Source organism: Xenopus tropicalis, chromosome 3 (assembly GCF_000004195.4).
Source record: "Xenopus tropicalis strain Nigerian chromosome 3, UCB_Xtro_10.0, whole genome shotgun sequence".
In the NCBI taxonomy this organism is placed as follows: domain Eukaryota; kingdom Metazoa; phylum Chordata; class Amphibia; order Anura; family Pipidae; genus Xenopus; species Xenopus tropicalis.
Genome location: NC_030679.2, coordinates 134,578,893 through 134,605,331, shown reverse-complemented (window position 1 = coordinate 134,605,331; position 26,439 = coordinate 134,578,893). Strand labels below are relative to the sequence as shown.

General features: G+C 42.4%; 2 protein-coding genes across 2 annotated transcripts in view; one reads left to right on the top strand and one right to left on the bottom strand.

Annotated features, from left to right (window-relative positions):
• ddx39a (DEAD-box helicase 39A) overlaps positions 1–3,280 on the top strand; it is an 8,024-nt gene extending 4,744 nt beyond the window's left edge. The window contains 6 exon segments of the mRNA NM_001016000.2: positions 601–719; positions 806–937; positions 1,051–1,160; positions 2,166–2,310; positions 2,395–2,542; positions 3,077–3,280. Of these exon segments, the coding sequence (NP_001016000.1) occupies positions 601–719; positions 806–937; positions 1,051–1,160; positions 2,166–2,310; positions 2,395–2,542; positions 3,077–3,093 (671 nt within the window). The 3' untranslated portion in view covers positions 3,094–3,280.
• On the bottom strand, positions 2,864–26,439 carry adgre5 (adhesion G protein-coupled receptor E5). Its single transcript, XM_031898244.1, has 17 exons — positions 26,379–26,439; positions 26,107–26,268; positions 23,729–23,902; positions 17,244–17,381; positions 15,465–15,517; positions 13,218–13,304; positions 12,562–12,727; positions 12,321–12,428; positions 11,037–11,233; positions 9,346–9,504; positions 9,022–9,225; positions 7,581–7,798; positions 5,602–5,668; positions 4,753–4,844; positions 3,926–4,094; positions 3,674–3,775; positions 2,864–3,595 (listed from the first exon to the last, which is right to left on the bottom strand). The coding sequence occupies exons 1-17, from the start codon at positions 26,437–26,439 to the stop codon at positions 3,569–3,571; spliced, it is 2,184 nt and encodes a 727-aa protein (XP_031754104.1). The 3' UTR covers positions 2,864–3,568.

The following is a 26,439-nucleotide window of genomic DNA, read 5'->3' as shown; positions in this document are numbered from 1 at the left end:
AGTTCTACACCTTTAGCGCTCTATTGACTCTAAATGTGTACCTTAATCCCCGGCTGTTCCGCTTTAAAGGAACAATTCAGTGTAAAAATGAAATAAAATAAAAAAATGTTTCTAATATAGTTAGGCAAAAATGTAATCTACAAAGGCTGGAGTGAGCAGATGTGCAGAACTCTACTTCCTGCTTTCAGCTCTCTAACCTCTTAGTTAGTCAGTGACTTTAGGGGGGGGGGGCACATGGGACATAACTGTTCAGTTAGTTTGCTTTTAAATCTGAACAGAGTGCTCACAAACTAACTGAATAGTTCTGTCCCATATGCCCTCCCTCCCTAACGTCACTGACTGCTAACTGCTTAGAGCTGTAAAGCAGGATGTAGAGTTCTGTCTATTGTGTTGGACATCCGTTAACATTTTACCTCGTTTCATTTCTACACTGAATTGTTCCTTTAAAAACAACATTGGCACATAAATGACCCTTTCAGTGTAACTGGTCCTATCAGAATGTATAACAATCTATGACCCGATGCAAAACACTGTATAATGGTGTAAGGGATGGGGCAAATGATTGGAATAGAGACTTACTATGATTTATCTCCCTTTTAGATATGAGAAGAGATGTACAGGAGATTTTCCGCCTAACACCCCATGAGAAACAGTGCATGATGTTCAGTGCCACCCTGAGTAAAGAGATCCGCCCTGTGTGCCGGAAGTTCATGCAAGATGTAAGTAGTTCAGCTGGGCCGTGCCATTCTCTAAGGAAGGTTTCCTATTATGTTCTCTGTCCTTATCGCTGTTGTTTTCTCCTCAGCCTATGGAGGTATTTGTGGATGATGAGACCAAGCTGACCCTTCATGGCCTGCAGCAATATTATGTCAAGTTAAAAGACAGTGAGAAGAACCGCAAGCTTTTTGATCTACTGGACGTATTAGAGTTTAATCAGGTAAATCTTTTATACATCTCATACCCTGGATATGTTCTTATGGTATTGTGCTTGACTACATTTTTCAAATGTATTTGAACATTCTCTGGTCTAACTTCTGATATCTCCCACAGGTGGTGATCTTTGTGAAATCAGTGCAGAGATGCATGGCTCTGGCCCAGCTCTTGACTGAACAAAACTTCCCTGCTATCGCTATTCACAGAAACATGTCGCAGGAGGAGAGGTGAGTGGGGAGGATACCTGGGTTGGGGGGGGGTTGCTGAGTGCAAACTAGGTGGCCCCGATCAAACCTGAAGCTACAGTAACATTTTGCTAAGATTTGCTCTTATAAGCACTAAGCTGGATTTGGCTAATGTTGCTGACCCTGAAGCCCATTTAGGGAGCTTAGTTACTCCAGGAAGCCTATCCTATCCTTAAGGATGGTTAGTTTGGAAAAGACTGTCCTAGAGACCCTTTTGGAACCCTGAGGCTATGGCAGAGTGGCTATATCCGCATAGAGGAACGGTAATGCCAAAAGGCACAACTGGCATGTTTGCCTCAAACACTGTTATACTTTATATAAACAAAGCTGCTGTGTGTCATGGAGGCATCCATTCAATGGAGAAAAGGCAAATAACAGGCAAGTCCTAAGTAACCTGCCTTTTCTCCTTTTGAGTGGCTGCCCCCGGGGCTACACAGCAGGGTATTTATATAAACTATAGTAGGGTTTCTGTAGCAAACACCCCAGCTGTACCAGTGCAGGAATGGCTGCCCCCGGGGCTACACAGCAGCTTATTTATATAAACTATAGTAGGGTTTCTGTAGCAAACACCCCAGCTGTACCAGTGCAGGAATGGCTGCCCCCGGGGCTACACAGCGGGGTATTTATATAAACTATAGTAGGGTTTCTGTAGCAAACACCCCAGCTGTACCAGTGCAGGAATGGCTGCCCCCGGGGCTACACAGCAGGGTATTTATATAAACTATAGTAGGGTTTCTGTAGCAAACACCCCAGCTGTACCAGTGCAGGAATGGCTGCCCCCGGGGCTACACAGCAGGGTATTTATATAAACTATAGTAGGGTTTCTGTAGCAAACACAACTTTTACCAGTGCAGGGCAGTAGTACATTATATTTGAGTTACTGATCTCTGACCAGTTGTAGAGCAGCAAAGGGGTGAGGGCTTTAAAAGTAGAACTCAAAGAGAGATCGGTTCTCCTGGTTCATCTCTACCTTTTACATGTTTGTAGGCTCTCCAGATACCAGCAATTTAAAGACTTTCAGAGAAGAATCCTGGTGGCCACAAATCTGTTTGGTCGAGGAATGGACATCGAGCGAGTGAATATTGTGTTTAATTACGACATGCCAGAAGACTCTGACACATACCTGCACAGGGTGAGTGCTAGCTATTGCTTAACCCCGCTTGCATATTTGCCCTCCCAGATAGAGGTACATAAACCTTCTCATTTGCTTTTTTAGGTAGCCCGTGCCGGCAGATTTGGTACAAAGGGCTTGGCCATAACCTTTGTGTCGGATGAGGAAGATGCCAAAATCCTTAATGACGTTCAGGACAGGTTTGAAGTCAACGTGGGGGAGCTGCCTGATGAAATAGACATATCTACTTACAGTGAGTGTTCTGCATATTAACACCTAAATCTTTCATAATCCTAATCGGCTGTATGTGTACTGTCCTGGCCTGTGTTTTATATGCTCAGCCAGAAGCCTTATGGAAGCTTATACAGGGGAAATCTACTGTATAAGATGTAGTCTTGGGCTCGCAGTGGGGGAAAATAGCATGTATATATGCTTTTTTTTTTAGGCTGTGCTGCCCTTTAACTTCCCCTTTGCTAAGATGGCTAATTCAAGCTAAGTTCATACATATAGCACCACCCTTCCTACAGTGGCTGCACTATTGCACAAGTGCCAGGCTAATTCCAGGGGGAAGAGGTTGAAAGGGAAAGTTTAGCTCTTTATTTGAAAATCAACTGTTATAAAGCATACAATAACTGCCAAAAAAACAATATACAGATGGTTCCCTGACTCATAGGGTTAAAAACAAAAGTGCCAGTCTTTGAGGCTACAAAAAATTGTTACGAAAAAAAGTGCTGAATCTGATCCAGATGCCCCTCACTGATTGTGCCAATGTCTTTTCTTTCTACAGTTGAGCAGACCCGATAACCACCTCGTCCGTGTTGCCCCCTCTCCCAAGGTGACTGTGGCGCCCGCCTCCATTCTGCTCCCTTCGTCTGCCCACGCACCCGTGCAGGGAATGGCAGCTTCGGTTTTACTGTTTGGGTTTTTTTATGAAATGTTTGTTGTTTTTGTTTAAAGAAGGGTAAAAAGATTAAACTTTTTTATTATTAAACTCCCTCCTCTTCTTATGAGACAAGTTTGTTTTTTCTAAAGTGAGTGGTTGTCCAGGATGGGTGGGGGATGATGGGTGCTCCCACTGTATCCCAGCTGAAGGGAAGCTGTTCAGATACCCATTAACCGGTGTCTGCTCTCCAGTAAATGTAGCCCCTATGTACAATAACTCCTGCAAAGCAAAATGCAGACTTGATCCCATTAGACGTTCGGGCAGAAGCGGAGTTGAACAGCTGAGTGTTCTAAGTACACATGAAGGAAGTGCAGGTAGCGGCCATGTTCTAGACTTTTAGATGCTGGAATCCTTAAGCTTGTTCTGCAGGGAATAGAGAAGTTATGATATACAGGCCTTTTGTGTTTAGTAACTGGCTTATTTGCAAGAAGAGGCACTTACCCTGGTTTGTGTCTGACTCTGGCTTGTACTGGTGAACTCTGAGTAGGTGGGAGCCTTGCAGCGGGCAATGGCACTTAGCCACCTGGAGTAGTCTGCTCGTACCTTGGAAAGGCAATAGTACATTTTACTTGCAGGTTCACTAGATCCCACCACCATTTGGTATCTGTGGATGATAAATATCTAACTTGCCCCCTGTTAGTTCCTATGGGAGCAGCTGACATTGTGAGTGATTTGGCCTTGCCCATTACTTACCTTTTTACTCATCAAGCAGTGGAGTATAAAGATCTGTAACCCTTGCAACGTGTTTAGGATGGAGAAAGCGTAGGCGAAAAAGAGGGAGGAGGAGCTGAACTGCAGAAAGCCAAACACCCAGCAGCACCCCAGTATAGAGAGCTGGGCCACAGCAGTCACTGTAAGAGACCTGCAACATAAACCATAAGGGAACTGGCAATGTGCATCAACTTGGGGGGGCATTTAGTAGCTCTGCTGGCAGGCATCAAAACACCCAGAATCACTTTATTTGTGGCAAGTATCCTGCTCTAGCCAATAAGCTGATCTTATCAAAACTATGCTAAATAAAGGCCATTAGAGAAGTTACTTAAAGTTTAGCTAAATGGTGAATTTAGCGCTCTGACCACTGCTTTCAATGCTCCCTGCAAGTGTGCCATCCACAACCCCAGATAATATATCTTCCTACCATATTTCCCCCTAAATATTAGGTGTAAGATTTCCTCTTCATATTTGTAGAATATGCTACATGTAATGCCACCCTAGTATTGTCACTTGGCCAGTTCTGTTCTACCCTGGCTGGTACTGACCTGCATGTGGCTCTGACCCTGGGGGCAGAGGGGGCCCCCCATTTAAAAATAAATACGATCAATTTATGCAGCACTTTACAGAATAGAGCAGTACAAAAGACAGAACAGTTAGCATGTACATATAAACAATTCACAAAAATGGTTTGCAGTTACATTGGATGAGGATTAGAGATGCTAGGGGGGAGGGCCCTGCTTGCAAGAGCTTACATTCTAAAAGATAGAATTTATCCCGTTCCGGTGAGTGGTTTTAGTGCACGTTACCTGATCCTCCTGTATTTCTCCATCTCTGGGTTGATTTGGGACATTTTCTCTGCCAGCTTCCACACGGTGAGGACAAAAATTCCAGAATTCACCTGGTGAGAGGAGAAGGCAACAGTGTCACTGAGCTGTGGGATGGGAACCTGCTGAGGGGGTTAGTGGGCAACGGTTAAAGTGAGGCCGTGTTTCACAATTATAAACACACTGGGGTAGGTGATGAACTTTAATGGCATATTAACCAGGGGACTCCAACCTTTCTTACTCATGAGCCACAGTCAAATGTAAAAAGACTTGGAGAGCAACACAAGCACCATAAAAGTTCATGGAGGAGCCAAATAAGGGCTGTGATTGGCTATTAGGGGCCTCTATGCACCCTATCAGCTTACAGGGGCTTTATTTGGTAGGAAAACTTGCCCCCAAGTCAGGAATTCAAAAATAACTACCTGGTTTGGGGGCACTGAGAGCAACACCCAAGTGTTTAAGTGGATTTTCTTTACAGGTAGGAATGGAAACAGTAAAGGCATGTTCCTTCTATTTGTAGCAGCATATAGTGCAATGGCAAAAGTTTTTTCTTGACATTAAGCTCCTCACAATGAAAGATCTGATGGAGCGTAAAGGTCACATGGTCATGGACGGGTTAGTTACCCACAGTCAAGGTCTTTAATCATAGAAGGGCCCAAGGTGGGTCACACTGATGAGGGGGGCAGTGGCACACAGCCAAGCTAAAATGCAAGGAGGGGGAAGGGGTAGTGGAAAGCCATCAAAGTGACTGTAATGGGAAGGGTTCATGGCATAGCTAGGGTCATGCTATGATGGAAAATAAGGGTGCAAGGGTCCAACCTATATACTTACAAGCAGAATAACGCAGACCGGTCCCATAAAGCTCCAGATAAAACTCCTTTCAAGTGACAACCAGCAGCTGTAACACAAGGATCGGATTCAGTCTGTGAGCTGGTGGAAAGCAAATAAGACTTTCCTACAACCATTTCTATTCATGCCTCCTAGTGCGTCTCACCCATTAAGTAAAACCATCTGCATTAGTCCTTGGGTAAATAAATGTACCCAACCGCCCCAGCCAGGTGCAGAACTAGGATTCTATGTGTTTGCCTGCTTTTCCATGGTCATGGGGGGCAGGGCATAGATGTGGGTTTGTTTGTTTTTTTTGTTCCATTGCATTTATGGTTTTTATAAAGAAAACATATAGAACTTTGGCAGATAGAGGGAGCTATCGTTCCACCAATCTGAACTGTAAAGGTTAATTTATTTCAAGGTCACCCCTACATGACCGCAGGTAAGAGAACAGCCCAATATACCAATGGTTTTCTGCCTCTGGTCACATTCTTGTACATTTATACCAAGATTACTATGGACCCTGTCTACTGGTATTGGTGGCATCCATTTTTTAAAAGCTTTTCATTTAGGTTTTTTTTACAGGAAAAAAGAAAGAAGGGAGAGATAGGAAGGAGAGAAGAAGAGAGAGGGGACGGCCTGGGGGAGAACATACATTAAGTCATTAAGCCAGTAGGCACAGGCTTGGTGACAATATGTTGGGCAGTATGCCAGTATTTCACGCCAGATGGTACGTATGTCTGGACATTCCCAAAACACGTGGAAGAAAGAGCCGATATCATTGTGGCATTTAGGACATTGATCAGAGGCCCCCTGGTATATTTTAGAAAGTTTCTGCGGTGTCAAGTAGACTCTATGAATGAACATTATCAGGATATACCTATCCCTGGCTGACATAGTTATTTGGGGCAACTAATCAAGTGCCTCATCCCAGTTCTCATTTAAGTGTAATATGTCAACAGACCATTTTTGCTTGGTTTTGAAGAGAGCATCAGGTTGCAATATCATTAGAATGGCATATAGGGCATATAGATATGTCAGTGCCTTGGATAAATCTGGTCTACGAAGATATAACTCCAAAGTTGTATCAATTATGGAGACTGGGCGATGGGGAAATTAGGACCTAAAAGCCTGTGTTAGTTGAAGTTATTGGAAAAACATCTGTGGAGGCAGTTGGAACTCTTGCATTGCTTACACCCCCCATGTAGTGATGTCAGCTAGTGGTTTTACTCCTGCCATTGCCCAGGGCTGATCTCAGAAACTCGTGCAAAGTGTTGTTAACCAGTTTGGGGTCCATTTTGGATGCCCACCATGGGCCAGTTTAAGGGTTTTCTGGAAAATTTCCATGACTGTGGATGGTTGTAGTTTAGTGGCCGGATATACCTCTATAGCCATTGCTTCCAGGGAACCAACTACTGCTGCCTCAAGGACTGGAGCCTGGTTATTCAGCTTGGGAGTCATCCACCAGTGGGCATACACTAGCACTAGCTGACTAGCAAGGAAGCATATTAAAAAATTGGGTAGGGCAAACCTGCAGGGCTGAAGTAGCTGTCTCCATGCTAGATGAAGCCCCTAACAACAGTATCTAGATACTTAAAAATTGAAGTGGGGGGGGGGGGGCAACAGGGGAATTATGGAAAACATATAAGAACTTAGGTAGGAACTGAAAAAGGGAGTACTTGCCATATTGCTATTTTTGATTTAAGTTGGCAATAAAGGGGGAGATATCTGGCTGTTCATACATGTTCCAGTCCCTGTGGATTGTAATTTCCAGATAAGGAAAAGATTGAACCACTTTTGGTGACTGAATAGTTGAGGGGGCATTTTGTTAAGGGGGATGTATTATAATTCACAAAAAGTCCAGAGAAGCTACTAAACTGGAATAATACTTGTATCAGAGATCACAGGGAGGCGCCCGGATTCGCCAGGCAGAGCAACATGCCATCCACATATAGCAAAACTATTATTGGGGGCATCCTTACTGTAGTTGGGTCCCATATCCTGCAGGATACACTGATGCACTGATGGCGACAATGGCAAGAGGAACGCCGTAGCCAATCAGTAGAAGATATCTTTTCTTGAGATGAGTATTAAACACTTGCACCAACATTAGGTAGAGCTCCACTCCTTCCAGAGACATCCAGCAGAAGGACGCGAGGTAAAATGTGTGCAAGAGCCCAGCGACAACGCTACAGGCAACCTGGGAAATATACACAGAGTGTAATCAACATGGCATCTACATACGGTTTCCCTGTTACCGCTGCTGGTGCAGTACCGCTTGGGCCAGGCTTTGGGCTGTGGCGCCTAAAGCAAGTTACTGTGGCGTCCCTACACTCAGGTGTAATATTACTTCAGACTGGTAACTCGCAGCAACCAATAGCAGTTAGTAGTAATACTGCTGGAAGACTGGTTGCTACTGGTTACCATTCTGGAGTAAAATTCACACCATTTTGTAAACACAGATGCGCTTTATGTAACATTCATTTCCAGTTATATTATTCATCCTTTTTAAAAATATGTAATGTTTACATGCATTTTACCTCCTAGAGATATAATTATATCAGAGCTACAGAGATCCCTTCAGAAGCTAAACTTAAATAAGGAGTGGGTGTGTTCTTTCATTTTCCCACAGGAAGTGGTCACAGCACTGACAGGCTGAACCCTGCAGGGAAACCCCTCCCACCCTCCTGCCTGTGTCTCTCACAAAAGGGAGGGGCAATTGCAGTTATTAACTTATAGCAAAGGGATTTTTTTCTTACTCTGGGTTCTTTGCAGACATCTCTATAATATAAAGTTCTCTGTTGCAAATTCACAACCCTACTTCTGAACCAGAGCCTGTCCTGATGCTTCTCATAATGTCCTCTGCCCTCACAGTGAGATCACAGATGGGCATGGAGACGCCACCAGATGGGGCTGACGCGGGAGGTGAGGAAATGGAAATCTTCCTACTTTACTCTGGCTGAAGATCCTCAGAAACTCACCACCCATTCTCAACCCTCACCAGAAGCAGTTGGCCCAACCCTGCCTGACGTGGTTTTTGGGGTGCACCATGCATCACTAGTCTTGGCACAGGCCCCCCCGCAAAATAACAGTTTCAGGTTCCTTTCATATCTGTAGATGTTACTTGCGGCCAAACCTCCCAAGCATGGATATGAACTCCTCCAGCCATACTTCTACAGGTGCTACCAACTCACCAATCCCCTATTGCAGTCTGTCCCCACTAGTTACCTCACCGAGTATAAGAGTGTCCGTCAATTAATATCAAACATAATGGTCATTAGAAGCTAAACACCAACTTTGTAGTACTAACCATTACACTCAGATAGTACACTTTCAATTATACCCTATCTTGGTCAACTCTATCCAGATAAGCACAACATAATTGATGTTGAGACCTGGATGGAGACATGGATCTCAGCTCACCGGGTTGTTATGTGCATTTATTCCCAGCAAAAAGGTACAGTGTCCCAGGAAGAGGCTGAGGCACAGGTGGGTGTGGATTGTGTTGCGTGTCCCCCGGAGAGACCGACAGAAGATAAATGTGATGATGCAGAGACTCAGGCAGATGATGGAGACTGATAGCCCAATCAGTGTGATAAGGGTGAGCGGCCAACTCTTAACAATCTCCTACGAGAAGAACATAAGTCAAGAAGATATAGGGAAGCACAAATTAAGGTGTAGAGCAGCAGAACAATATCATCCATTCATTACCCCATGATGCTGCCAGGCGGGACCCTCATTCCTTACCTCAACGTTATTCACAGCCATTAAGATGGCAAAGCTGGTCATGTGAACACAGCTGCAGTTGGTTTCCTGCTCAGAGCTCTCTAATGTGATACACCCAGCAGTACTCCAGGCCGTGTCGTCCTGGGACCAGAAGGCACAGGTTGTCCTGTTGGGGTCAATCTGTAGGGGAACAATTCATGCTGTCAATGCAGTTGCCTGTGGATCATCGGATTTCATCCATTTTATTGCTAACACACAAGCAGTATGCCAGGAAGGCCCGGACTGGCAATCTGTGGGTTCTGCCAGAGGGGCTGCTTTAAGATGCCATAGACAGTCACTATTTATTGGGCCTATGGGGGGCTGTTTGAGCCTCTGTGTACTTGAAGTGCCAGGGCCAATCTGGACTTGTATCCCGCTGTTGCACATCAGGGCAAGATAAGAGTTACCCTACTAGCAAGATCCTGGAAATCTCCTTCTATAAATTATAATTTACTTAAGCCCAAAATTGATTGGATATTCACAAATGAAAAGCTAACAAGTATTGCCCTAGATAAATACCCATTATTTCTAAAAAAAATGGCAACCATGGATAAACTTTTAGGTTTGGAGGGACCCTTTCTACTATTATCTATTTAACAAGCAATAGTAAAAAGTTCTCAAATTAAACTATGTTTAACAATAGACTCCTCCGCTGTTATCCATTTTTACTTTCGATTTACTATCGAGTTACCCTACTAGCAAGGGATTACGGCCTATGAACACCAATAATGAAGCACTAAAACATTATTTTGCCTAGTCCTGCGCTCAAGGGCAAATGCCCATACCTGGTGCACTCTTACCTTCCAATTTGTGCCTGTATGTTACCCAACCACTTAGACTGTAAGCTCTACGGGGCAGGGACCTCCTTCCTACTGTGTCTTGTACCACATGGCACTTATTCCCTGTGTATTTATACTTATTTATTGTATTTATTATAACACTTGTCCTCCCTGTGTGTAATTCTGTATATTGTAAGGTTGTACAGCGCTGCGTACCCTTGTGGCGCTTTATAAATAAAGTTATACATACATACATACATACATACATACATGAAAAGAAGACATTTAAACCATAAAGGTCATTTGCAACCACAAGTGCAATCCTGCCAAAATGGACGCACATACTGACGGCACTCATTAAAAGCATGGTTCACCTTTAAATAAACGTTTAGCGTGTTACAGAATGCCCCATTCCTAGCAACTCTGCAATAAGTTTTTTATTTCTTTGCCTTTCTCTTCCGACTTTTTCCAGCTTTTAAATGAGGGTCAGTGACCCCAGCAGCTAAAAACTGTTTCTCTGAATGGCTACAACCTTATTGTTATTCTTACTTTTCATTATTTATCTTTCTAAGCAGACCCTCTTCAATCATATTCCCGACTCTTGTTCAAACCACTGCCTGCTTGCTAGGGTTAATTGCACCCTAGCAACCAGACGGCTGATGAAATATCAACCTGGAGAGCTGCTATATAACTGAAAAAACTATAAGAAATTAAAAAAAGAAGACCAACTGCAAATATCAATGTCTACATTATAGCAAAAGTTAATTTGAAGGTGAACAACTCCTTTGATGCTGGAGAACCATGGAGCTTATCAGTGATATAATCCAAGCCTGCCCATCCATTAGTCTCATTAGTTTAACACCACATTGCCATAAGCATCATTACCAGTCTCACCGTGCTGTTTATCGCCGTATGCTCCAGTCGGAATCTGATAGACTGGTTTAGACTGGAGGTGTCTTCTCGGCTGAGGAAAGTGCTGATTACCGGTGAGATGAGAATGACTGGACTAGAATTTGATCCACCAACGATTGGAGCGCCTTCCAGCAAGGGAGCAAGGCTGTTATACTCCAGAAAACCCACCAATGGGAAATCTAGTGAGGAGAAGAACCGGTTAAAAAATAGTGTAGGAGGAGGATTGGAATAGAAAGATCCGACGGACCCATTTTTGGTTCAACAACAGAAAACAAAATGCAGATCTTGTATTCAGTGTCTTTTTGAGTATAGTTACAAGAGCTGTAATTGTTAATCATGTTAATTAATTAAACACTAACTACACACTGCTACTATCATGTCTATTAGGAGCGCCCCCTGCTGTTCTGGCAGCGCCCAAACAGAACAGAAAAAGCTTAAGGGCAATGACAGACGGGGAGATTAGTCGCCCCACAACAAATCTTCATTAACGCGGGCGACTAATCTCCCCACAATGCCATCCCACTGGCAAAAATGTAACTCACCGGTGGGATGGCATACGCGTCGCTTGGTTTTCCCGAAGTCCCCCGAAGTTGCCTCATGCAGGGCAACTAATCTTCCCAAGTGACACTGCCCTAAAGCGCATCTGTCACCAAAAAATTAATAGAATCTGATTGGGGGAAACAAAAGCTTGTTTTTTTTAAAAAAATATGCCCCCCCCCCCCCTCTGGGCACCCGCAGAAAGCTCCTGAAACAATTTCACAGCTTTCGCTTACAATGTGTGATATGACATTATACACTTGCCAGTAAACAAACATGGCTGCCTGCACGAGAAGCTCCATCCTGGTGCAGGGGGAACAGTGCTCACAGGGGGCATTTTATTTACAAAAAAAAATGATTGTTTCCCTCAACTGGAATGCAGGCTGTATTAGGCCACACCTCCAGTCTAGGAAACAATTTTTGGGTGACAGATGTCCTTTAAGTTACTGCTGCAGGAAGCAAGTCCTGACACTTTTGCTCAGTTTTATCTCAATGTGGCAGGAGTGCTCCCCTGTTACATATTCATTATATGAGCAGTGATAAACTGATAATATAATGAAAAGGAAAAGAAAAAAAAAGTAAATTGTACAAAGTGCTTTGGAGAGTGGTCTGAGCAGGGTGTATGGGTCGCTATAGATGCCCTAAAAGGTTTGTTTATTTGGTTTTTCTTGTGATTGTCCCGTGCCCTGGGCATCAGTGTATTTCCGGAGGCACCATAGAACACCTTACCGTCTGTGCTGTCGGCCGCCGCTGTGTTTGGATCCACCTCTAAACGGCTCCTTTTGCTCTTCACAGAAATCATTCTGCTTCGCCTGCTACCCTTTTGGGTCCGAAGCTCTGTGAAAAGAAATGGGTTTACTTGCTAGATGGTTCACTTAATCCTATGCACAATCTGTTGTGTAAGAAACAATGGCCGACCCCATGCAGTCTGTGCCAGATGTACCAGCAGAGCAGCTTGCCAGCGGGTTACCTATTTGCCTGTTGTTGCTTGTCAAAGTGATATTTTCATGGTTTAAACGAGAGAGGTTCCGGGCTAAGCGTTCCGCTTGTTTCAGTACCTTCCCGGTACTTTTTAGTCGTTCCTCTAGCGATTGGCGCGACATTCTGCTGAAAATGCCATTCAGCTGGTCCAGAAGCTGTGGGGATCATGGGAATACAAATATATCATATGTATGAAACCCACTTATTGTACAGCGCTGCGGAATTTGTTGGCACTTTATAAGTAAATGTTAATAATAATAATAATATCATAGTTCATATCTAGAAATATAAAGGGAACTAATGCAACCTGCTCCGATGCAAAAGTGGTATGTGTGTTAAGAGGTAAGCGTGGGGGCTGCCGGGGTCGGACTGGTCAACCGGGAAACCTGGAAAAATCCCAGTGGGCCCCAATCCTGTTAGACCCTGCTGTCTGCCCGCAGGCCAGCCAAGTTCAGGAAACTTCAAACTAAATTAAAGATGGCCTTGCATTCCACTGGTGGTGTGGCCTGATGTCAGGAGTGTAAAGGTCCCCATACACGGGCTGATTCTAGCTGCCGAGATCGGTCCCTTAGACCGATTCGGCAGCTAATCGCCCCGTGTATGGGCACTCCCAACAGACCTGCCTAGGAAGCATTAGTGTCTTACCTGCTGGATCTTCTTGGAATGGTCATTTACTAATTGAGCACACAACGGAGTCAATGAAGAAATGAAATCATCCAGGGCGCACTGAAACTGGACACAATAAGACAGATTGCAAATTAGATGAATGGATATAAAAAGGGGAACATCTGAGGAGATAAACTACAGACTTCTATGTTTAATCATGGATCCTCTATTGTAAGTTTTATTGAGGTATAACCTGGAATAAAAGTATAGTGCAACAAGGAGCAGTCAGCTTTAATTCCAGCAAGGGAGATCTTGTCCAAGTAAATTACTTAATGAAGAAGTGAGTAAGGATATGGACAATGATGCTTGGATCTTCTGCTTGAATTTGACCAGGTTTTAAACTCAACACGACATTCATTGGAGTATATAAAATGTACAGGACCAAAAAAGTATTTGGACACCTGTCTGTCCAACATCTCATTCCCAAAACAAGGGAATTAATATGAAGGTGCTCCTCCCTTTGCAGCCTTTTTAAACTTCTGGGAGGGTTTCCACTAGATATTGGAACATTTTTGGTAGGATTTGCCTCCATTCAACCACAACAGCATTAGTGAGGTTGGGCACTTGGAACTGGCTCACAGTTGGCATTCCAATTCATTCCATAGGGGTTCAGTTGGGTTGAGGTCACGGCCCTGTGCAGGCCATTCAAGTTCTTCCACTTCCATCTAAGTAATTCTTCTGTACAGACCTGACTTTGTTCATGGGGCATAATTGTACTGAAACAGCCAAGGGCCTTGCCCAAACTGTTGTCACAAAGAAGGAACCACAGTTTTGTCTAGAATGTTGTTGTACAATTTAGCCTTAAGGCCCAATGGCGCTGCTCTTTACACTACTCCATCCAACCACTGGCGATGCCCATAGCACTTAGGATTCCATACAAATAGTTATAAGGATTACATTTCTGCAGAAAGTTTGAAATTCAGCAGTGAGTGTTCCAGCTGAACTTGTCATTTTATACTGAGTATCTAGATTATTTTGGCCATATAGCATATATGCAAACTGACAGATAGCTGGTTAAAGGGATGTGTGCATAACATAGTTATTATTGGTTCTTACTATAACTGCAATACAGTTGTGCACTTTAAGCTTCTTTATCATTGTTGCTTTCAATGTGGTTATTAGTAGTTTTAAACAGGGTCGGACTGGCCAAACTTGGTGGGCCCTGACCCTGTTGGGTCCTGCCACCTGACTGCACCCCTCTATGCTACTTACTTGTGTGAAAAAATAAACATGGCCATGTGTTCCAAAGTGGAACGCACTGCCATCTTTACCTTTTCACAGTAGGTAAGCAGCGCTTACTTGCATCAGTGTGGACACAATTTGATAACAGTAACCTGCTGGAATAGACAAATACATAAACCATTTACATTATCTCCTTACTAGTTTCTCTGGTCAACCTGCCACACAATGGCTTATACATACTGTGACTTTTTAGATGGTGAGCAAAATGTGATACCAGCATTGGTTTTTCTTGCACTAAGAATAAATTAGTTAAGAAAGTGGAGGTAAAATACACCCCACAATCCAACTCCATGACACCATGATACGCCACATAAAATCAGGGGTGTGTATCTCATTTCAAACACATGAACTTAGCTGTTTTGCCCACTAGGTGGCAGTAGATTTAAATATTGATGGAGTGACATTTGAAGCTATTGTAGGTGACTTGTGTTTTGCAAGGATGACTTTATATACAGATTTACAGGGGCTTATTACTAACACAGTGCTAATGTGTATTTGGGCAGTGACAATCAGTAATTAGCTTTATTTAGACAGGTGCAAGAAGAATATATGTAATATATATATAATATTGTATCTTAAAGGAGAACTAAAGCCTAACTAAATTAGTAGATTAGAAATGTTGTACATTATGTTTTGTGCTTCTGTACAAGCCCAAGGCAACCACAGCCCTTTAGCAGGGAAGATCTGTATCCCCAAAGATGCCCCAGTAGCCCCCCATCTTCTTTTCTGCTGATTCCCTGCACATACTCTGTGCTGTTGTCACTTACCTGCACTTATCAGAGCACACTAAGATGGGAAGCTCCTGTTGCAACTTTGAAGGCCTGGATCAATGCTGCTATAGAGGCTGAAGCTTTAGGCTGTAGCAGTGAATTCAGTGTATAAAATATGGCATTTTAGTCATATTCATTTTTTGGCTTTAGTTTTTTTTTTTAAGAGAAATGGTCTGGGTGGTTAATAGGATAAGAGACATGGTGAGGCCCTTACCGAGTCATTGGAATCACATGACTTCTTGTCACCGTCACCTTCTTTACATACCACTAAAAGACAAAGAGTGTTATATACACAATAATATATAATAATGATTCTTACACACGTAGAGAGAAATGGAGTAAGAGACAGAAAGTAAAGGGAAAGAGTAAGCAATTGTTAGAAAAAAAGCCTTAGCAGAATATTTGGGGGTCTTAGGACCCCCTGCCAATCACATGTTCAACTCCACACAGAAGGGTTAAGTGGGCACAAAAGGGGTAAGTGGGAACAGAAGGGGTAAGTGGGAACAGAAGGGGTAAGTGCTTGCAGCAGGTGATTTATGTATCTAATGTATCTGCCAGTACAGCCGCTTCATGAATGCCACAGATTCAACCTTTGTGGACCTTAAAATGAAAGCTCCTGCCTTGTAATCTCTATGGATTCTCTTTTGGAAACGTCTACTGGTGAATAAGGAATCAAACATTACTGAATGGTCTGGTTATATTGTCTATTCATATATATAGGGATCATATCCCGCCAACATTTCTTCCTGAGATCTTCCATCTCCTTTATTAGTGCTTCTTATATATATATAAATATATATATATATATGTGGACAGTTTGTTTTTATTTTTGGAACCTTCCCCAGTTACGCTCAAGGCAGGTGTCTATGGTGCCTACCCCTAGTTACAGCCCTGGCCAGTGGCACAGACAAAAGTAATTGAACCCTATACCTTAAAATCCACTTAACCAAACAATTACAATATTTCATTTGAATTGACATACCAACTATTTCCATATTGTACAGGTATTGTAAAAATGTTGACAGACATTACGATATTGTAGATGTTACATTTTTATATCACTCTGTTAGCCTTCAGCATTGCTCAGCCATCTTTTGTCTGTTGTCTAAACGTAACCCCAGCCTCTCTACTGTGGTCAATGGAGAGCCTTGGATGACATGCTGGAATCCCTACCTACAGTAGGTAAAGGTATTTTAATGTGAATGCCATGCCATATCATGCTTTCTATAAGACAGTGATCCCCAACCAGTGACTCAGGGGCAACATGTTGCTCCCCAACCCCTTGGATGTTGCTCTCAGTGCCCCCAAACCAGGGAGTTATTTTTGAATTCCTGACTTGGGGGCAAGTTTTGGTTGAATAAAAACAAGATTTCATACCAAATAAAGCCCCTGTGAGCTGATAGTGTGCATAGAGGCTGCCTAATAGCCAACCTTAGCCCTTATTTGGCTCCTCCATGAACTTGCATGATGACTGCGTTGCTCTCCAAGTCTTTTTACAATTAATTGTGGCTCATGAGTAAGAAAGGTTGGGGATATCTGCTATAAGACAATTAATGTGGCAGATGGATCAAAAACCATCTTGATGACATTGGTTATAAGGATTTTTTTTAGCACCGAGACTTCAGGTGAACAGCATTGTAATAAACCAAGAAGGTGTGGGTTAGTGTGTGTGCCCAATGTGTGTGAATGTACTTAAGAGGGTGAGAGTGGTGTGCAAGTGAACTGATGAGTTTTAAAGGCCACATTCAGTAAGGGTTGCCACCTTGCTGAATAATTTTTACCCATTGGTGGGGGGGGCAGAAACAAAAGGGGGCAGGTTGTGGATTGGGGGCTCATCATAATGGTATTACAGATCTAAAGTTGTTATACTGGCCCCAGCTTTGGCAGGTGTTTTACTGGCTAGGCCAGTAAAATAACAGCCAGGTAGCAACCCTACATTCAATTGGTGCACAAAGTGGTGCTGACAGAAACGCCGGTGCCACAGGATACTCACCACACTGTGTATGAGCAGTGTCGTTCTGTAAGAGGTCCGTGTATCCGTCTTGACATGAGCACTTGAAAAAGCCAGGCTTATTGTTACAGACACTTTTAGGACCACAGGGGTTTGTGAGTTCTTTGCACTCATTAATATCTGCAGGAGAAAAATGATAGCCGCAAACTTCCATCAGACCTAACAAAACTCTGATGGATTGCCCACAGAAGCAAAAGTCACTGCCCCACAATACAAAGAGCACTAGGGCATATTAAGTGTAGGAAATAAAAGCCTTTCACTTCAGTAAGATGTTGCTTGTGAGAATCACAGAAATTTGGTGAATTACACATTTAACAATTAACAGTTGTCCATTTGTACTACATACGTTTATTTTATGTCCTATACAGCAGCGCATATGAGGTTTACAACTCCATCCTCTTTCGTCGAACAAGCAATGACCCCCATTTTAATTATCAATAAAATTACTTCTCCCTCCCCTTGCAATCCAATACGTGTTTGTGCCAGGGAGCAAGGATAGGCTTATGCAGAAGGTAAGATGTATTTGTCCCCACTCTTCAGTTTTTCTTTCGTATCATTTGAGACCCAACTGACATTAGGGGGTTAAATGGAGCGGTAGACTCTCCATGGGGCAAAGGTGGCTGAAGGTTCCCGGGCAACCAACATATTCCGTAGCACTGTCCAGTTCAAGGGTCATCCCCTCTACAAGCAGGGAAGGGAAAGGAGAATGGAATATTGGAGAATAAAATAGAGGGTAAAAGAAGGAACACATTTTAAAAAAGGGGAGATTTAAAGAAGGGGTAAGAAATGGGATAACATGAGGGTAGAGCAGAAGGGGAAGAGGGATACACAAAAAGGAAAGAAGTGAGTACAAGGAAAGCAAGAGCAGAAAAGAGAACCAGATATTGACAGACTGGATCATCAGGAACATGTTTCAGGATCTCAGCAAAAGTGATTCTTGGCAGAATATAGTATGTTTCTTGCAGCTAATGCAGACATATGAAGACATCCCCTGGGAATAACTGGATCCTTCTCCAACTTGGAGATCTCATTTCCCAGAGCCATCTTCGGAGCCCATATCTGGATCACATAAAGCTCACTGCCTGGAGGTTCGCAGGTCCTTATTACTGCCTTCCAGCCTTTTGGAAAAGTTTTGATGTAAAAATAGGCAATTCCAGGGTTTTGAAGATTTTTTGGAAAAACCGGTGTTCTCCAGAAGGTGTAGAAGTTAAAGCTCCATCAATCTGGAACACTTTAGATTTATTACATCAGAGCCTGGATATGAATCGGAGACCTAGTACCATTATACTTTTCTGCAATGTTGCCTCAGTTGTCATCTCTTTCCATTATCCAAGGTTTAATTGCCCTTTAATGTAGTGATGGGCAAAGGCTCAAACTGGAAGCAATGTAGAATCTACATTTTCTGGCACTTTTTATTTTATTCATTGCATGATTGTGTAGCATTTTTAGCCCCATCTTGCTGTTCAGTAATTGTTTTTTCCCATATAAATAATGTTGTAGCATGACTACGTAATAAAATACTTTCAACAAGTATTGCGCATTTAGGTCTGCATGGGAAACTTGAAAACGAGAACTAAATTGTAATATCTGCAATGGTGCATATTTAGAATTCTAATTCACAAAAAAACTGTGATACGTCCAGGGCTGAAATATGGGGCAACTGTGAATGTAAAAGACAGATCATAAGCAATGTGTGTGTGATTTTCGGAAATGTAATAAAAATTGTTTTGTAGCTTTACAGTTTGGAATTGGAAAGGATAATTTACCCATTATGAATTGGTCTGTATGTGTTTCTGGAGTCATCTTACTGTTAGGGGCTTTTCCGACACATAATCTGTGAATTTTGTTACAACTAGAATAGGTTTGGATGGTGCAATTGTTACAACTAGAATAGGTTTGGATGGTGCAATTGTTACAACTAGAATAGGTTTGGATGGTGTTGGACAACCAAGCCATGAAATCCCATACATAGTTATATCACTGTCTTACTTTTGCACCATCTAAAGGTGGTAAATGGATGGCAGGGGTATAGTGCTGGTGCTTAGGGTTCCAAAAGGCACTTGATCTGCAGGTGGGTTTCTTCTACTCTGCTTCTTCTATCCTACAGTCTTACTTCTTTCATTGGCCATTTCCTGGAAAGAGTACACATGGCTCCTCATCCACATGTCACGGCATTTTAAACCACTTAAATCTAGGTCCGGACTGGCAATCTGTGGATTCTGGCAAAAGCCCAGAGGGGCTGCTGTACTATGCCACAGACAGTCACTATTTATTGGGCTGGTATTTGGGCCTCTGTGTACTTGAAATGCCTGCTAAATCATCTTATTCCAGGCTTTTCCAGGATTCCATTCATTAAAATTTCCCCCACCCCTCCTATCATTTTAATCCTGATGTTGGGTGCTTAGGATATTCCTACAACACCTACTACAATCTTCTGTATTACATATTTTTGGCTTTTTTTATGAACTTGCATTACAATTACATAGTGTGTGTATTGTGGGAAGGGGGTATATGATTATGGCCACCCACATTTGACATTTTATAAGACAAATAAACATCTCTACCTTCCATCTATCCACCAAAGTTCTCTGCAAAGAAGACATTTTCGTCCTTTCTCTGTACTTTATTTTTCACATTCACACTACTTTTTCTTGCTACAACCATCTAAGCCATCACTGAAAAACATCCTGAGCCACCAAGCTCTAGTAATCAAGACCAATAATTCTATGAAAATGGAGTGCTACAGCGGAATTTATAATTTGTGCTCTCCCTATTAAGTAGCAGTACACATAGTGGGCAATGTACATTATTGGTTAATAGAGATCACCCAGGTTTTCCTTTGGGCATTATGGACTGCTCAAAGAGCAGGGGGTTATAATTAGGAGTTGGTGTTTATGACTGTTGGCTTGATGTTGGACTGGGAAAATAAATATTTTCACCTCAATATTATTTTTCACAAACATTTTTTTAAGATTTTTTTCTAAAAGTTTAATATGAATTTTTGAGCTACTTTTTCACCTAAATTTGTTGCCCGACTGAGAATTTGCATAATCCCATTATAGTAAATGGAACAAGCTTTATTCTCTTCATATCTAACTGTTCACCATTGTTGAACTGTTACTTATATATTGGTTATTGAATGTATTTATACTCCTATATTAAAATCTGATCACCTAAATCAAGTACAGTATATGTTCTCTATATTCTATACCAGTGATCCCCAACCAGTAGCTCCCAAGCACCATGTTGCTCCCCAACCCCTTGGATGTTGCTCCCAGTGCCCCCAAAGCAGGTGCTTATTTTTTAATTCTTGGCTTGGTGGCAAGTTTTGGTTGCATAAAAACCAGATGTACTGCCATACAGAGCCTCCTGTAGGCTGCCAAGTCGCCAATCAGAGCCCCTATTTGTAACCCCAGGAACATTTTCATGCTTGTGTTGCTCTCCAACTCTTTTGACATTTGAATGTGCCTCACAGGTAAAAAAGGTTGGGGATTAAGCACTATTAGCGCTACTGGCCATTGGCTCCACCAGCTGCTTCAATAAATCAATCACCAAATCTTGAAGAAAGCTCTTCCTATAATGTTGTTGGGATATGCAGGAAGCAGCTCATCTTAATATGTGACCTCAGTTCCTGGGGTCAATATGGCTTCCTGGTCAGGACAAGTTATCAGTAAGAATAATATTTGTCTCAAGCTAAATCAAACATGGAACATGCAGTGTGCAAAGTAAATTTTCAGACACATAATATTAACTCCACGGTAATTGTCTGCCGTGCCCCAAGTTGTGTCTGCCACAATTTCAACAGTTCCGGTAATATTGCATAAGGACAATATTACTCATAGCCTTCGAGAGTGATATCACAAAACCTATACCAGCAGTTATTTCTTTGCATTAAACACAATGTGCAGGAAAAGCCCCCCTAAGTTTGCAGTTCACAGCTTGTACAGATAGATACTGCAAAACTAGGCAAGTATAGGTCTTCCTTTTCCTAAGCACAATTAAGGTTTGATCACAATCTTTACAATCTGATACCATAATACTCATGACCCAGAATCAAATCCCAGAATATGTATTCAGGGGGATGTAAAAATGTAGTAGCATTTTATCTAGCATGTATATTATTAGGAGTAGGCATAGTTGGTTTCTGATGTTGACAAGGGGTGAGAGCAGTATAAAGCTATGCTTTGTATTCCCATTCCTTTCAAGGTTCTCCTGATTTGTAGGAAGGTATTTTGGAGTGATATTAACCCTTAGGCCTACCCTGTAGATTTGTTCTTATGTTCTCATGCTAGAAGACCAGATAAGACACTTTTCTTCTCCAATCCCAAAACCCCTTTCCCCAGAGCCAGCAGAGCAGTAAGAATTGCACAGTTTAGTTTGTCAGGTACTGGGTCTCTGGAGGAGGGGCTAGTTCAATCAAGTGTCACAAAGGGCTTTCTAAAATTATTTTATAGTTTAAATTGACCTGTTAATAACTCTACATTCTGGCAGTCAAATTGTATCAGATATATCTGATGTGAGAAGCCTTCTGAGCTGCCACACTATAAAGTCCTACCAGAGATTCTGTGTATTTGTCTGAACTGCATTTGTTTCACATTTGTCTAGTTAAGCACAGCCTATTGATATAGATGTCTCCTATTCCGTGTATCCTGGAACAATGGTCATTAGTGTAATGCAACACACTCTTAGGGCAGTAGCACATGGGGCGATTAGCCCACAGGCGACTAATCTCCCTAAAAGTCGCCTGAAGTTTCCTTGCGGGTAACTAATCTCCCCGTGTGCCACTTCCCTTAGGTGCCAATACGATGGCAGATGTTGGCTGCAGATGCAACTGAGGCAGCAGTGTATTGGCCTATGTGTTAGTCCAAAACAATTCCTCCCTTCTCAGAATAATTTCAAGGCTCATACAACTCTTAAGGTGGCCATACATGTTGAGACCTCACCAAACTAGTGGATCTTCTCCCAATATGCCCATCTAAGGTGCCCATTATTGGGATAATTCAATCGTTTTACCCAAACTATAGAATTGCCCAGTTTTGGCCAAACTATTGAATTAAAATGGCAGACTGGAACCAACTGCCAACAGGAAAATCAATCCTGTTTGACTGGAAAATCAAACAGATCGACACCTGGCCAACTTAGATATTTTTAGATAAAGTCAGATATTGCTCATGGAGGCCTGTCGGGGGTCCCTATAAATGGGCAGATAAGCTGCCAAATCGCTCTAAAGGCCACCTTAACTGGTAAAACCCCCAAAGACCAGGCCACAGATGAAGGCTGATGGGTCTTATTGTTGAATGTCAATGTTAGGGCTGAATCAACTTGATCTGTCAAATCCCTTGGATGGCCCAATAATCTATTGCTTGGCAGTTCTGCTACATGAGCAGATGTACCTGTATATGTCCTTGGAACAGACTGTAGCACAATTTTATTAACCCAGAAGGTTCTTCTCATGTGTTTGCTCTATGACCATGTCAAAGGACAAACACATCACTCTCACTGACAATTAGGGTGTAATTTGGGGTGACGCTTGTTTACTATTCTGGATATACTCATGTATGCCTGAGTTGTCAAGGGGAAAACAGTGCTCAGAATAATGGCTGTGACGTCACTTGTGACACCAAGGGGGGGCAGACAGGAGCTCAGAGCTGAGGAAGAAATGAGGTGACAGCAGAAAAGCACCCACAGTCGGTAAGAAGGAGAGAGGGTTGGCAGCAGAAGGGAAAGGGAACATTTCAGCAGAAGTCCAGTGAAGGAAAAACATAACTAACACGTCACTTGCATAGATACAGTAAAACATCTTGTATCAAAATATAATTTTTATCATGAAATACATGTGTGATTAATATATATATATTACATTACATTAATATATATATTACATACCAAAATACATAACCTGTTTGCCTTGCTGTATTGTATTTTTCTCCCCATAAATAATTCATTGGCAATGCTGAACTGTTTCATTCCTTCTTGTATTGCTGAACTGCTATTTCTTAATCATATTTATGTCCTCAGCACAGTTAAATGTATGTATTTATAATGATAACTAGCAGTGCAATGAATATGCAGCTCTGATATTGTGCATGTTAAATGTACGTAAATTCAAGCAAAGACTCGTTACCTCAACATCTATAACAGGGTGTCCCCGAAAACAACGTTTTTGGCTAATGGTGATGAGCTAAGTGGGCCCTAATACATTGCTGAGCCCAAAAAGGGACATATAGACCCCCAAAAAAATTAAAAATGCTGGCATAAAATAAAGTGTTTTGCTCTTCATCCTTAGTCCTACTAGGCCCTAAGCACAGCTCTGCATTCCAGTATATATCCTTTGGAATAATCCAGGTTTAGGCAAAACAATGCACCAAACTGGCAGGGCTGCTGGGAACTGTAGTTCTATTTCAGCTGGAGACACCACGGGTGCCTGTCCCTGGATATATGTTCTCTGGTATTTTTTTTAAACTCACCGTCACATTTATTTTGCTCCTTATTATCGGTGGGAGTGAATTCATCAGTGAATTCAGTTGTGTTGTCTTTCCTGCGATATCCAGACTCACACTGGCACTGGTAGCTTCCTGGTGTATTTTTACACTTTGCATTAGCGCCACATTTGTGGGTGTTTATATCACACTCATCTATATCTGCAAACACAAAATAACAGATATGATGAAGATACACACACAGTAGTACACACTGTAAAGCAGGGAACATGCTGGAAATTAATATTGCTAATAGAATGGGGGGATTTGCCAACTAATCTCCCCGATATGCCATCCCACCGGCAAGAATATAAATCGCCGGTGGAATGGAATACACACCGCTTCGGTTTCCCGAAATCGCCTGAAGTTTTCTTGCAGGTGAGTAATCTCCCCGTGTGCCACTGCCATTAGGTGCCAATACAATGACAGATGTTGGCTACAGATGCAACTGAGGCAGCAGTGTATTGGCCTATGTATTAGTCCTCCCTTCTCAGAATAATCTCAAGGCTCATACAACTCTTACGATGGCCATACATGTTGAGACCTCACCAAACTAGTGGATCTTCTCCCAATATGCCCACCTAAGGTGCCCAATATCGGGCTAATTCAATCGTTTTATTGAAACTATAGAATTTCCCAGTTTTGGCCAAACTATTGAATTAAAATGGCTGACTGGAACTAACTGCCAACTGGAAAATCAAACAGATCGACACTTGGCCAATTTTCTGTCAGATATTGCTCAGAGAGGCCTTTTGGGGGTCCCAATACACGGGCAGATATACTGCCAATTCGGTCCAAAGGCCACCTTAACTAGTAAAACGCCCAAAGACCAGGCCACAGATTAAGGCTACAGCTGATGGGTCATAATGTTGACTGTCAATGTTAGGGCTGAATCAACTTTATCTGTCAAATCAATTGGATGGCCCAATAGTCTATTGTTTGGCAGTTCTGCTACATGAGCAGATGTACCTGTATATGTCCAGCTTGGAACAGACTGTAGCACAATTTTATTAACCCAGAAGGTTCTTCTCATATGTTTGCTCTATGACCATGTCACAGGGCAAACACATCACTCTCACTGACAATTAGGGTGTGATTTGGGGTTGACGCTTGTTTACTATTATGGATATACTCATGTATGCCTGAGTTGTCAAGGGGAAAACAGTCCTCAGAATAATGGCTGTGACGTCACTGGTGACATCAAGGAGGGCAGACAGGAGCTCAGAGCTGAGGAAGAGATGAGGTGACAGCAGAAAGCACCCACAGTTGGTAAGAAGGAGAGAGGGTTGTCAGCAGAAGGGAAAAGGAACATTTCAGCAGGAGTTCAGTGAAGGAAAAACATTACTAACACGTCACTTGCATAGATACAGTAAAACATCTTGTATCAAAATATCATTTTTATCATGAAATACCTGTGTGATTAATATATATATATATATACTGTATATATTACATTTGAATTCCACCAAAATACTGTACATAACCTATTTGCCTTGCTGTCCTGTATTTTTCTCCCCATAAATAATTAATTGGCAATGCTGAACTGTTTCATTCCTTCATGTATTGCTGAACTACTATTTCTTAATCATATCTATGTGCTCAGCACTGTTAAATGTATGTATTTATAATGATAACTTGCTGTGCAATGAATATGCAGCTCTGATATTATGCATGTTAAATGTAGATAAATTCAAGCAACATCTATAACAGGGTGTCCCTGAAAACAATATGTTTTGCTCTTCATCCTTAGTCCTACTAGGCCAGGGGTCTCAAACTCGCGGCCCGCGGGCCATTTGCGGCCCTCGGTACAATATTTTGTGGCCCGCACCAACGCCTTCTCAAAAGCAATGAATGGATCGCGATTTGTATGGCGATTCAAGGGATAATGCAAGGCACGGCGGGCGGGAGCTGCTGATTGCGGAAATGACGTTATGCCATCATAACAGTTATTATGGGAAGACGTTCTGTGTGCACAATTAGCTCCTTAGCAGCTAATTGTGCACACAGAACGTCTTCCCATAATAACTGTTATGATGGCATAACGTCATTTCCGCAATCAGCAGCTCCCGCCCGCCGTGCCTTGCATTATCCCTTGAAAGCCAATTTTTTGTGAAATCCCTTATGCGGCCCAGCCTCATCCTGACTTTGCCTCCTGCGGCCCCCAGGTAAATTGAGTTTGAGCCCCCTGTACTAGGCCCTAAGCACAGATCTGCATTCCAGTATATCTCCTTTGGAAAAATCAAGTTTTAGGCAAAATAATGCACCAAACTGGCAGGGCTGCTGGGAACTGTAGTTTTATTTCAGCTGGAGACACCACGGGTGCCTGTTGCTGGATATTTGTTCTCTGGTATTTTTTTTAAACTCACCTTCACATTTATTTTGCTCCTTATTATCGGTGGGAGTGAATTTATTTGTGTTGCCTTTCCTGTGATATCCAGACTCACACTGGCACTGGTAGCTTCCCTTTTTATTTATACACTTTGCGTTAACACCACATTTGTGGGTGTTTGTACCACACTCATCTATATCTGCAAACACAAAATAACAGATATGATGAAGATACACACACAGTAGTACACACTGTAAAACAGGGAACATGTTGGAAATTAATAATTGTTATTAGAATCGGGGGATTCACCGTCCTTATTCCAACCAGGGATCATTGCTGAACCTCCTGCAAGTCTGGGAGTTTGTGCCAT

Excerpts from the sequence above, each read along its gene's own strand:
- adgre5 (XM_031898244.1), bottom strand. The coding sequence starts at position 26,439 with ATGGCACAAACTCCCAGACTTGCAGGAGGTTCAGCAATGATCCCTGGT. Across the intron at positions 17,382-23,728 it reads GGAGCAAAATAAATGTGACG|ATATTAATGAGTGCAAAGAA; the intron begins GTGAGTTTAAAA and ends TTTCTCCTGCAG. Across the intron at positions 5,669-7,580 it reads GGATATGGGACCCAACTACA|CTGCTGGTTGTCACTTGAAA; the intron begins GTAAGGATGCCC and ends CTTGTGTTACAG.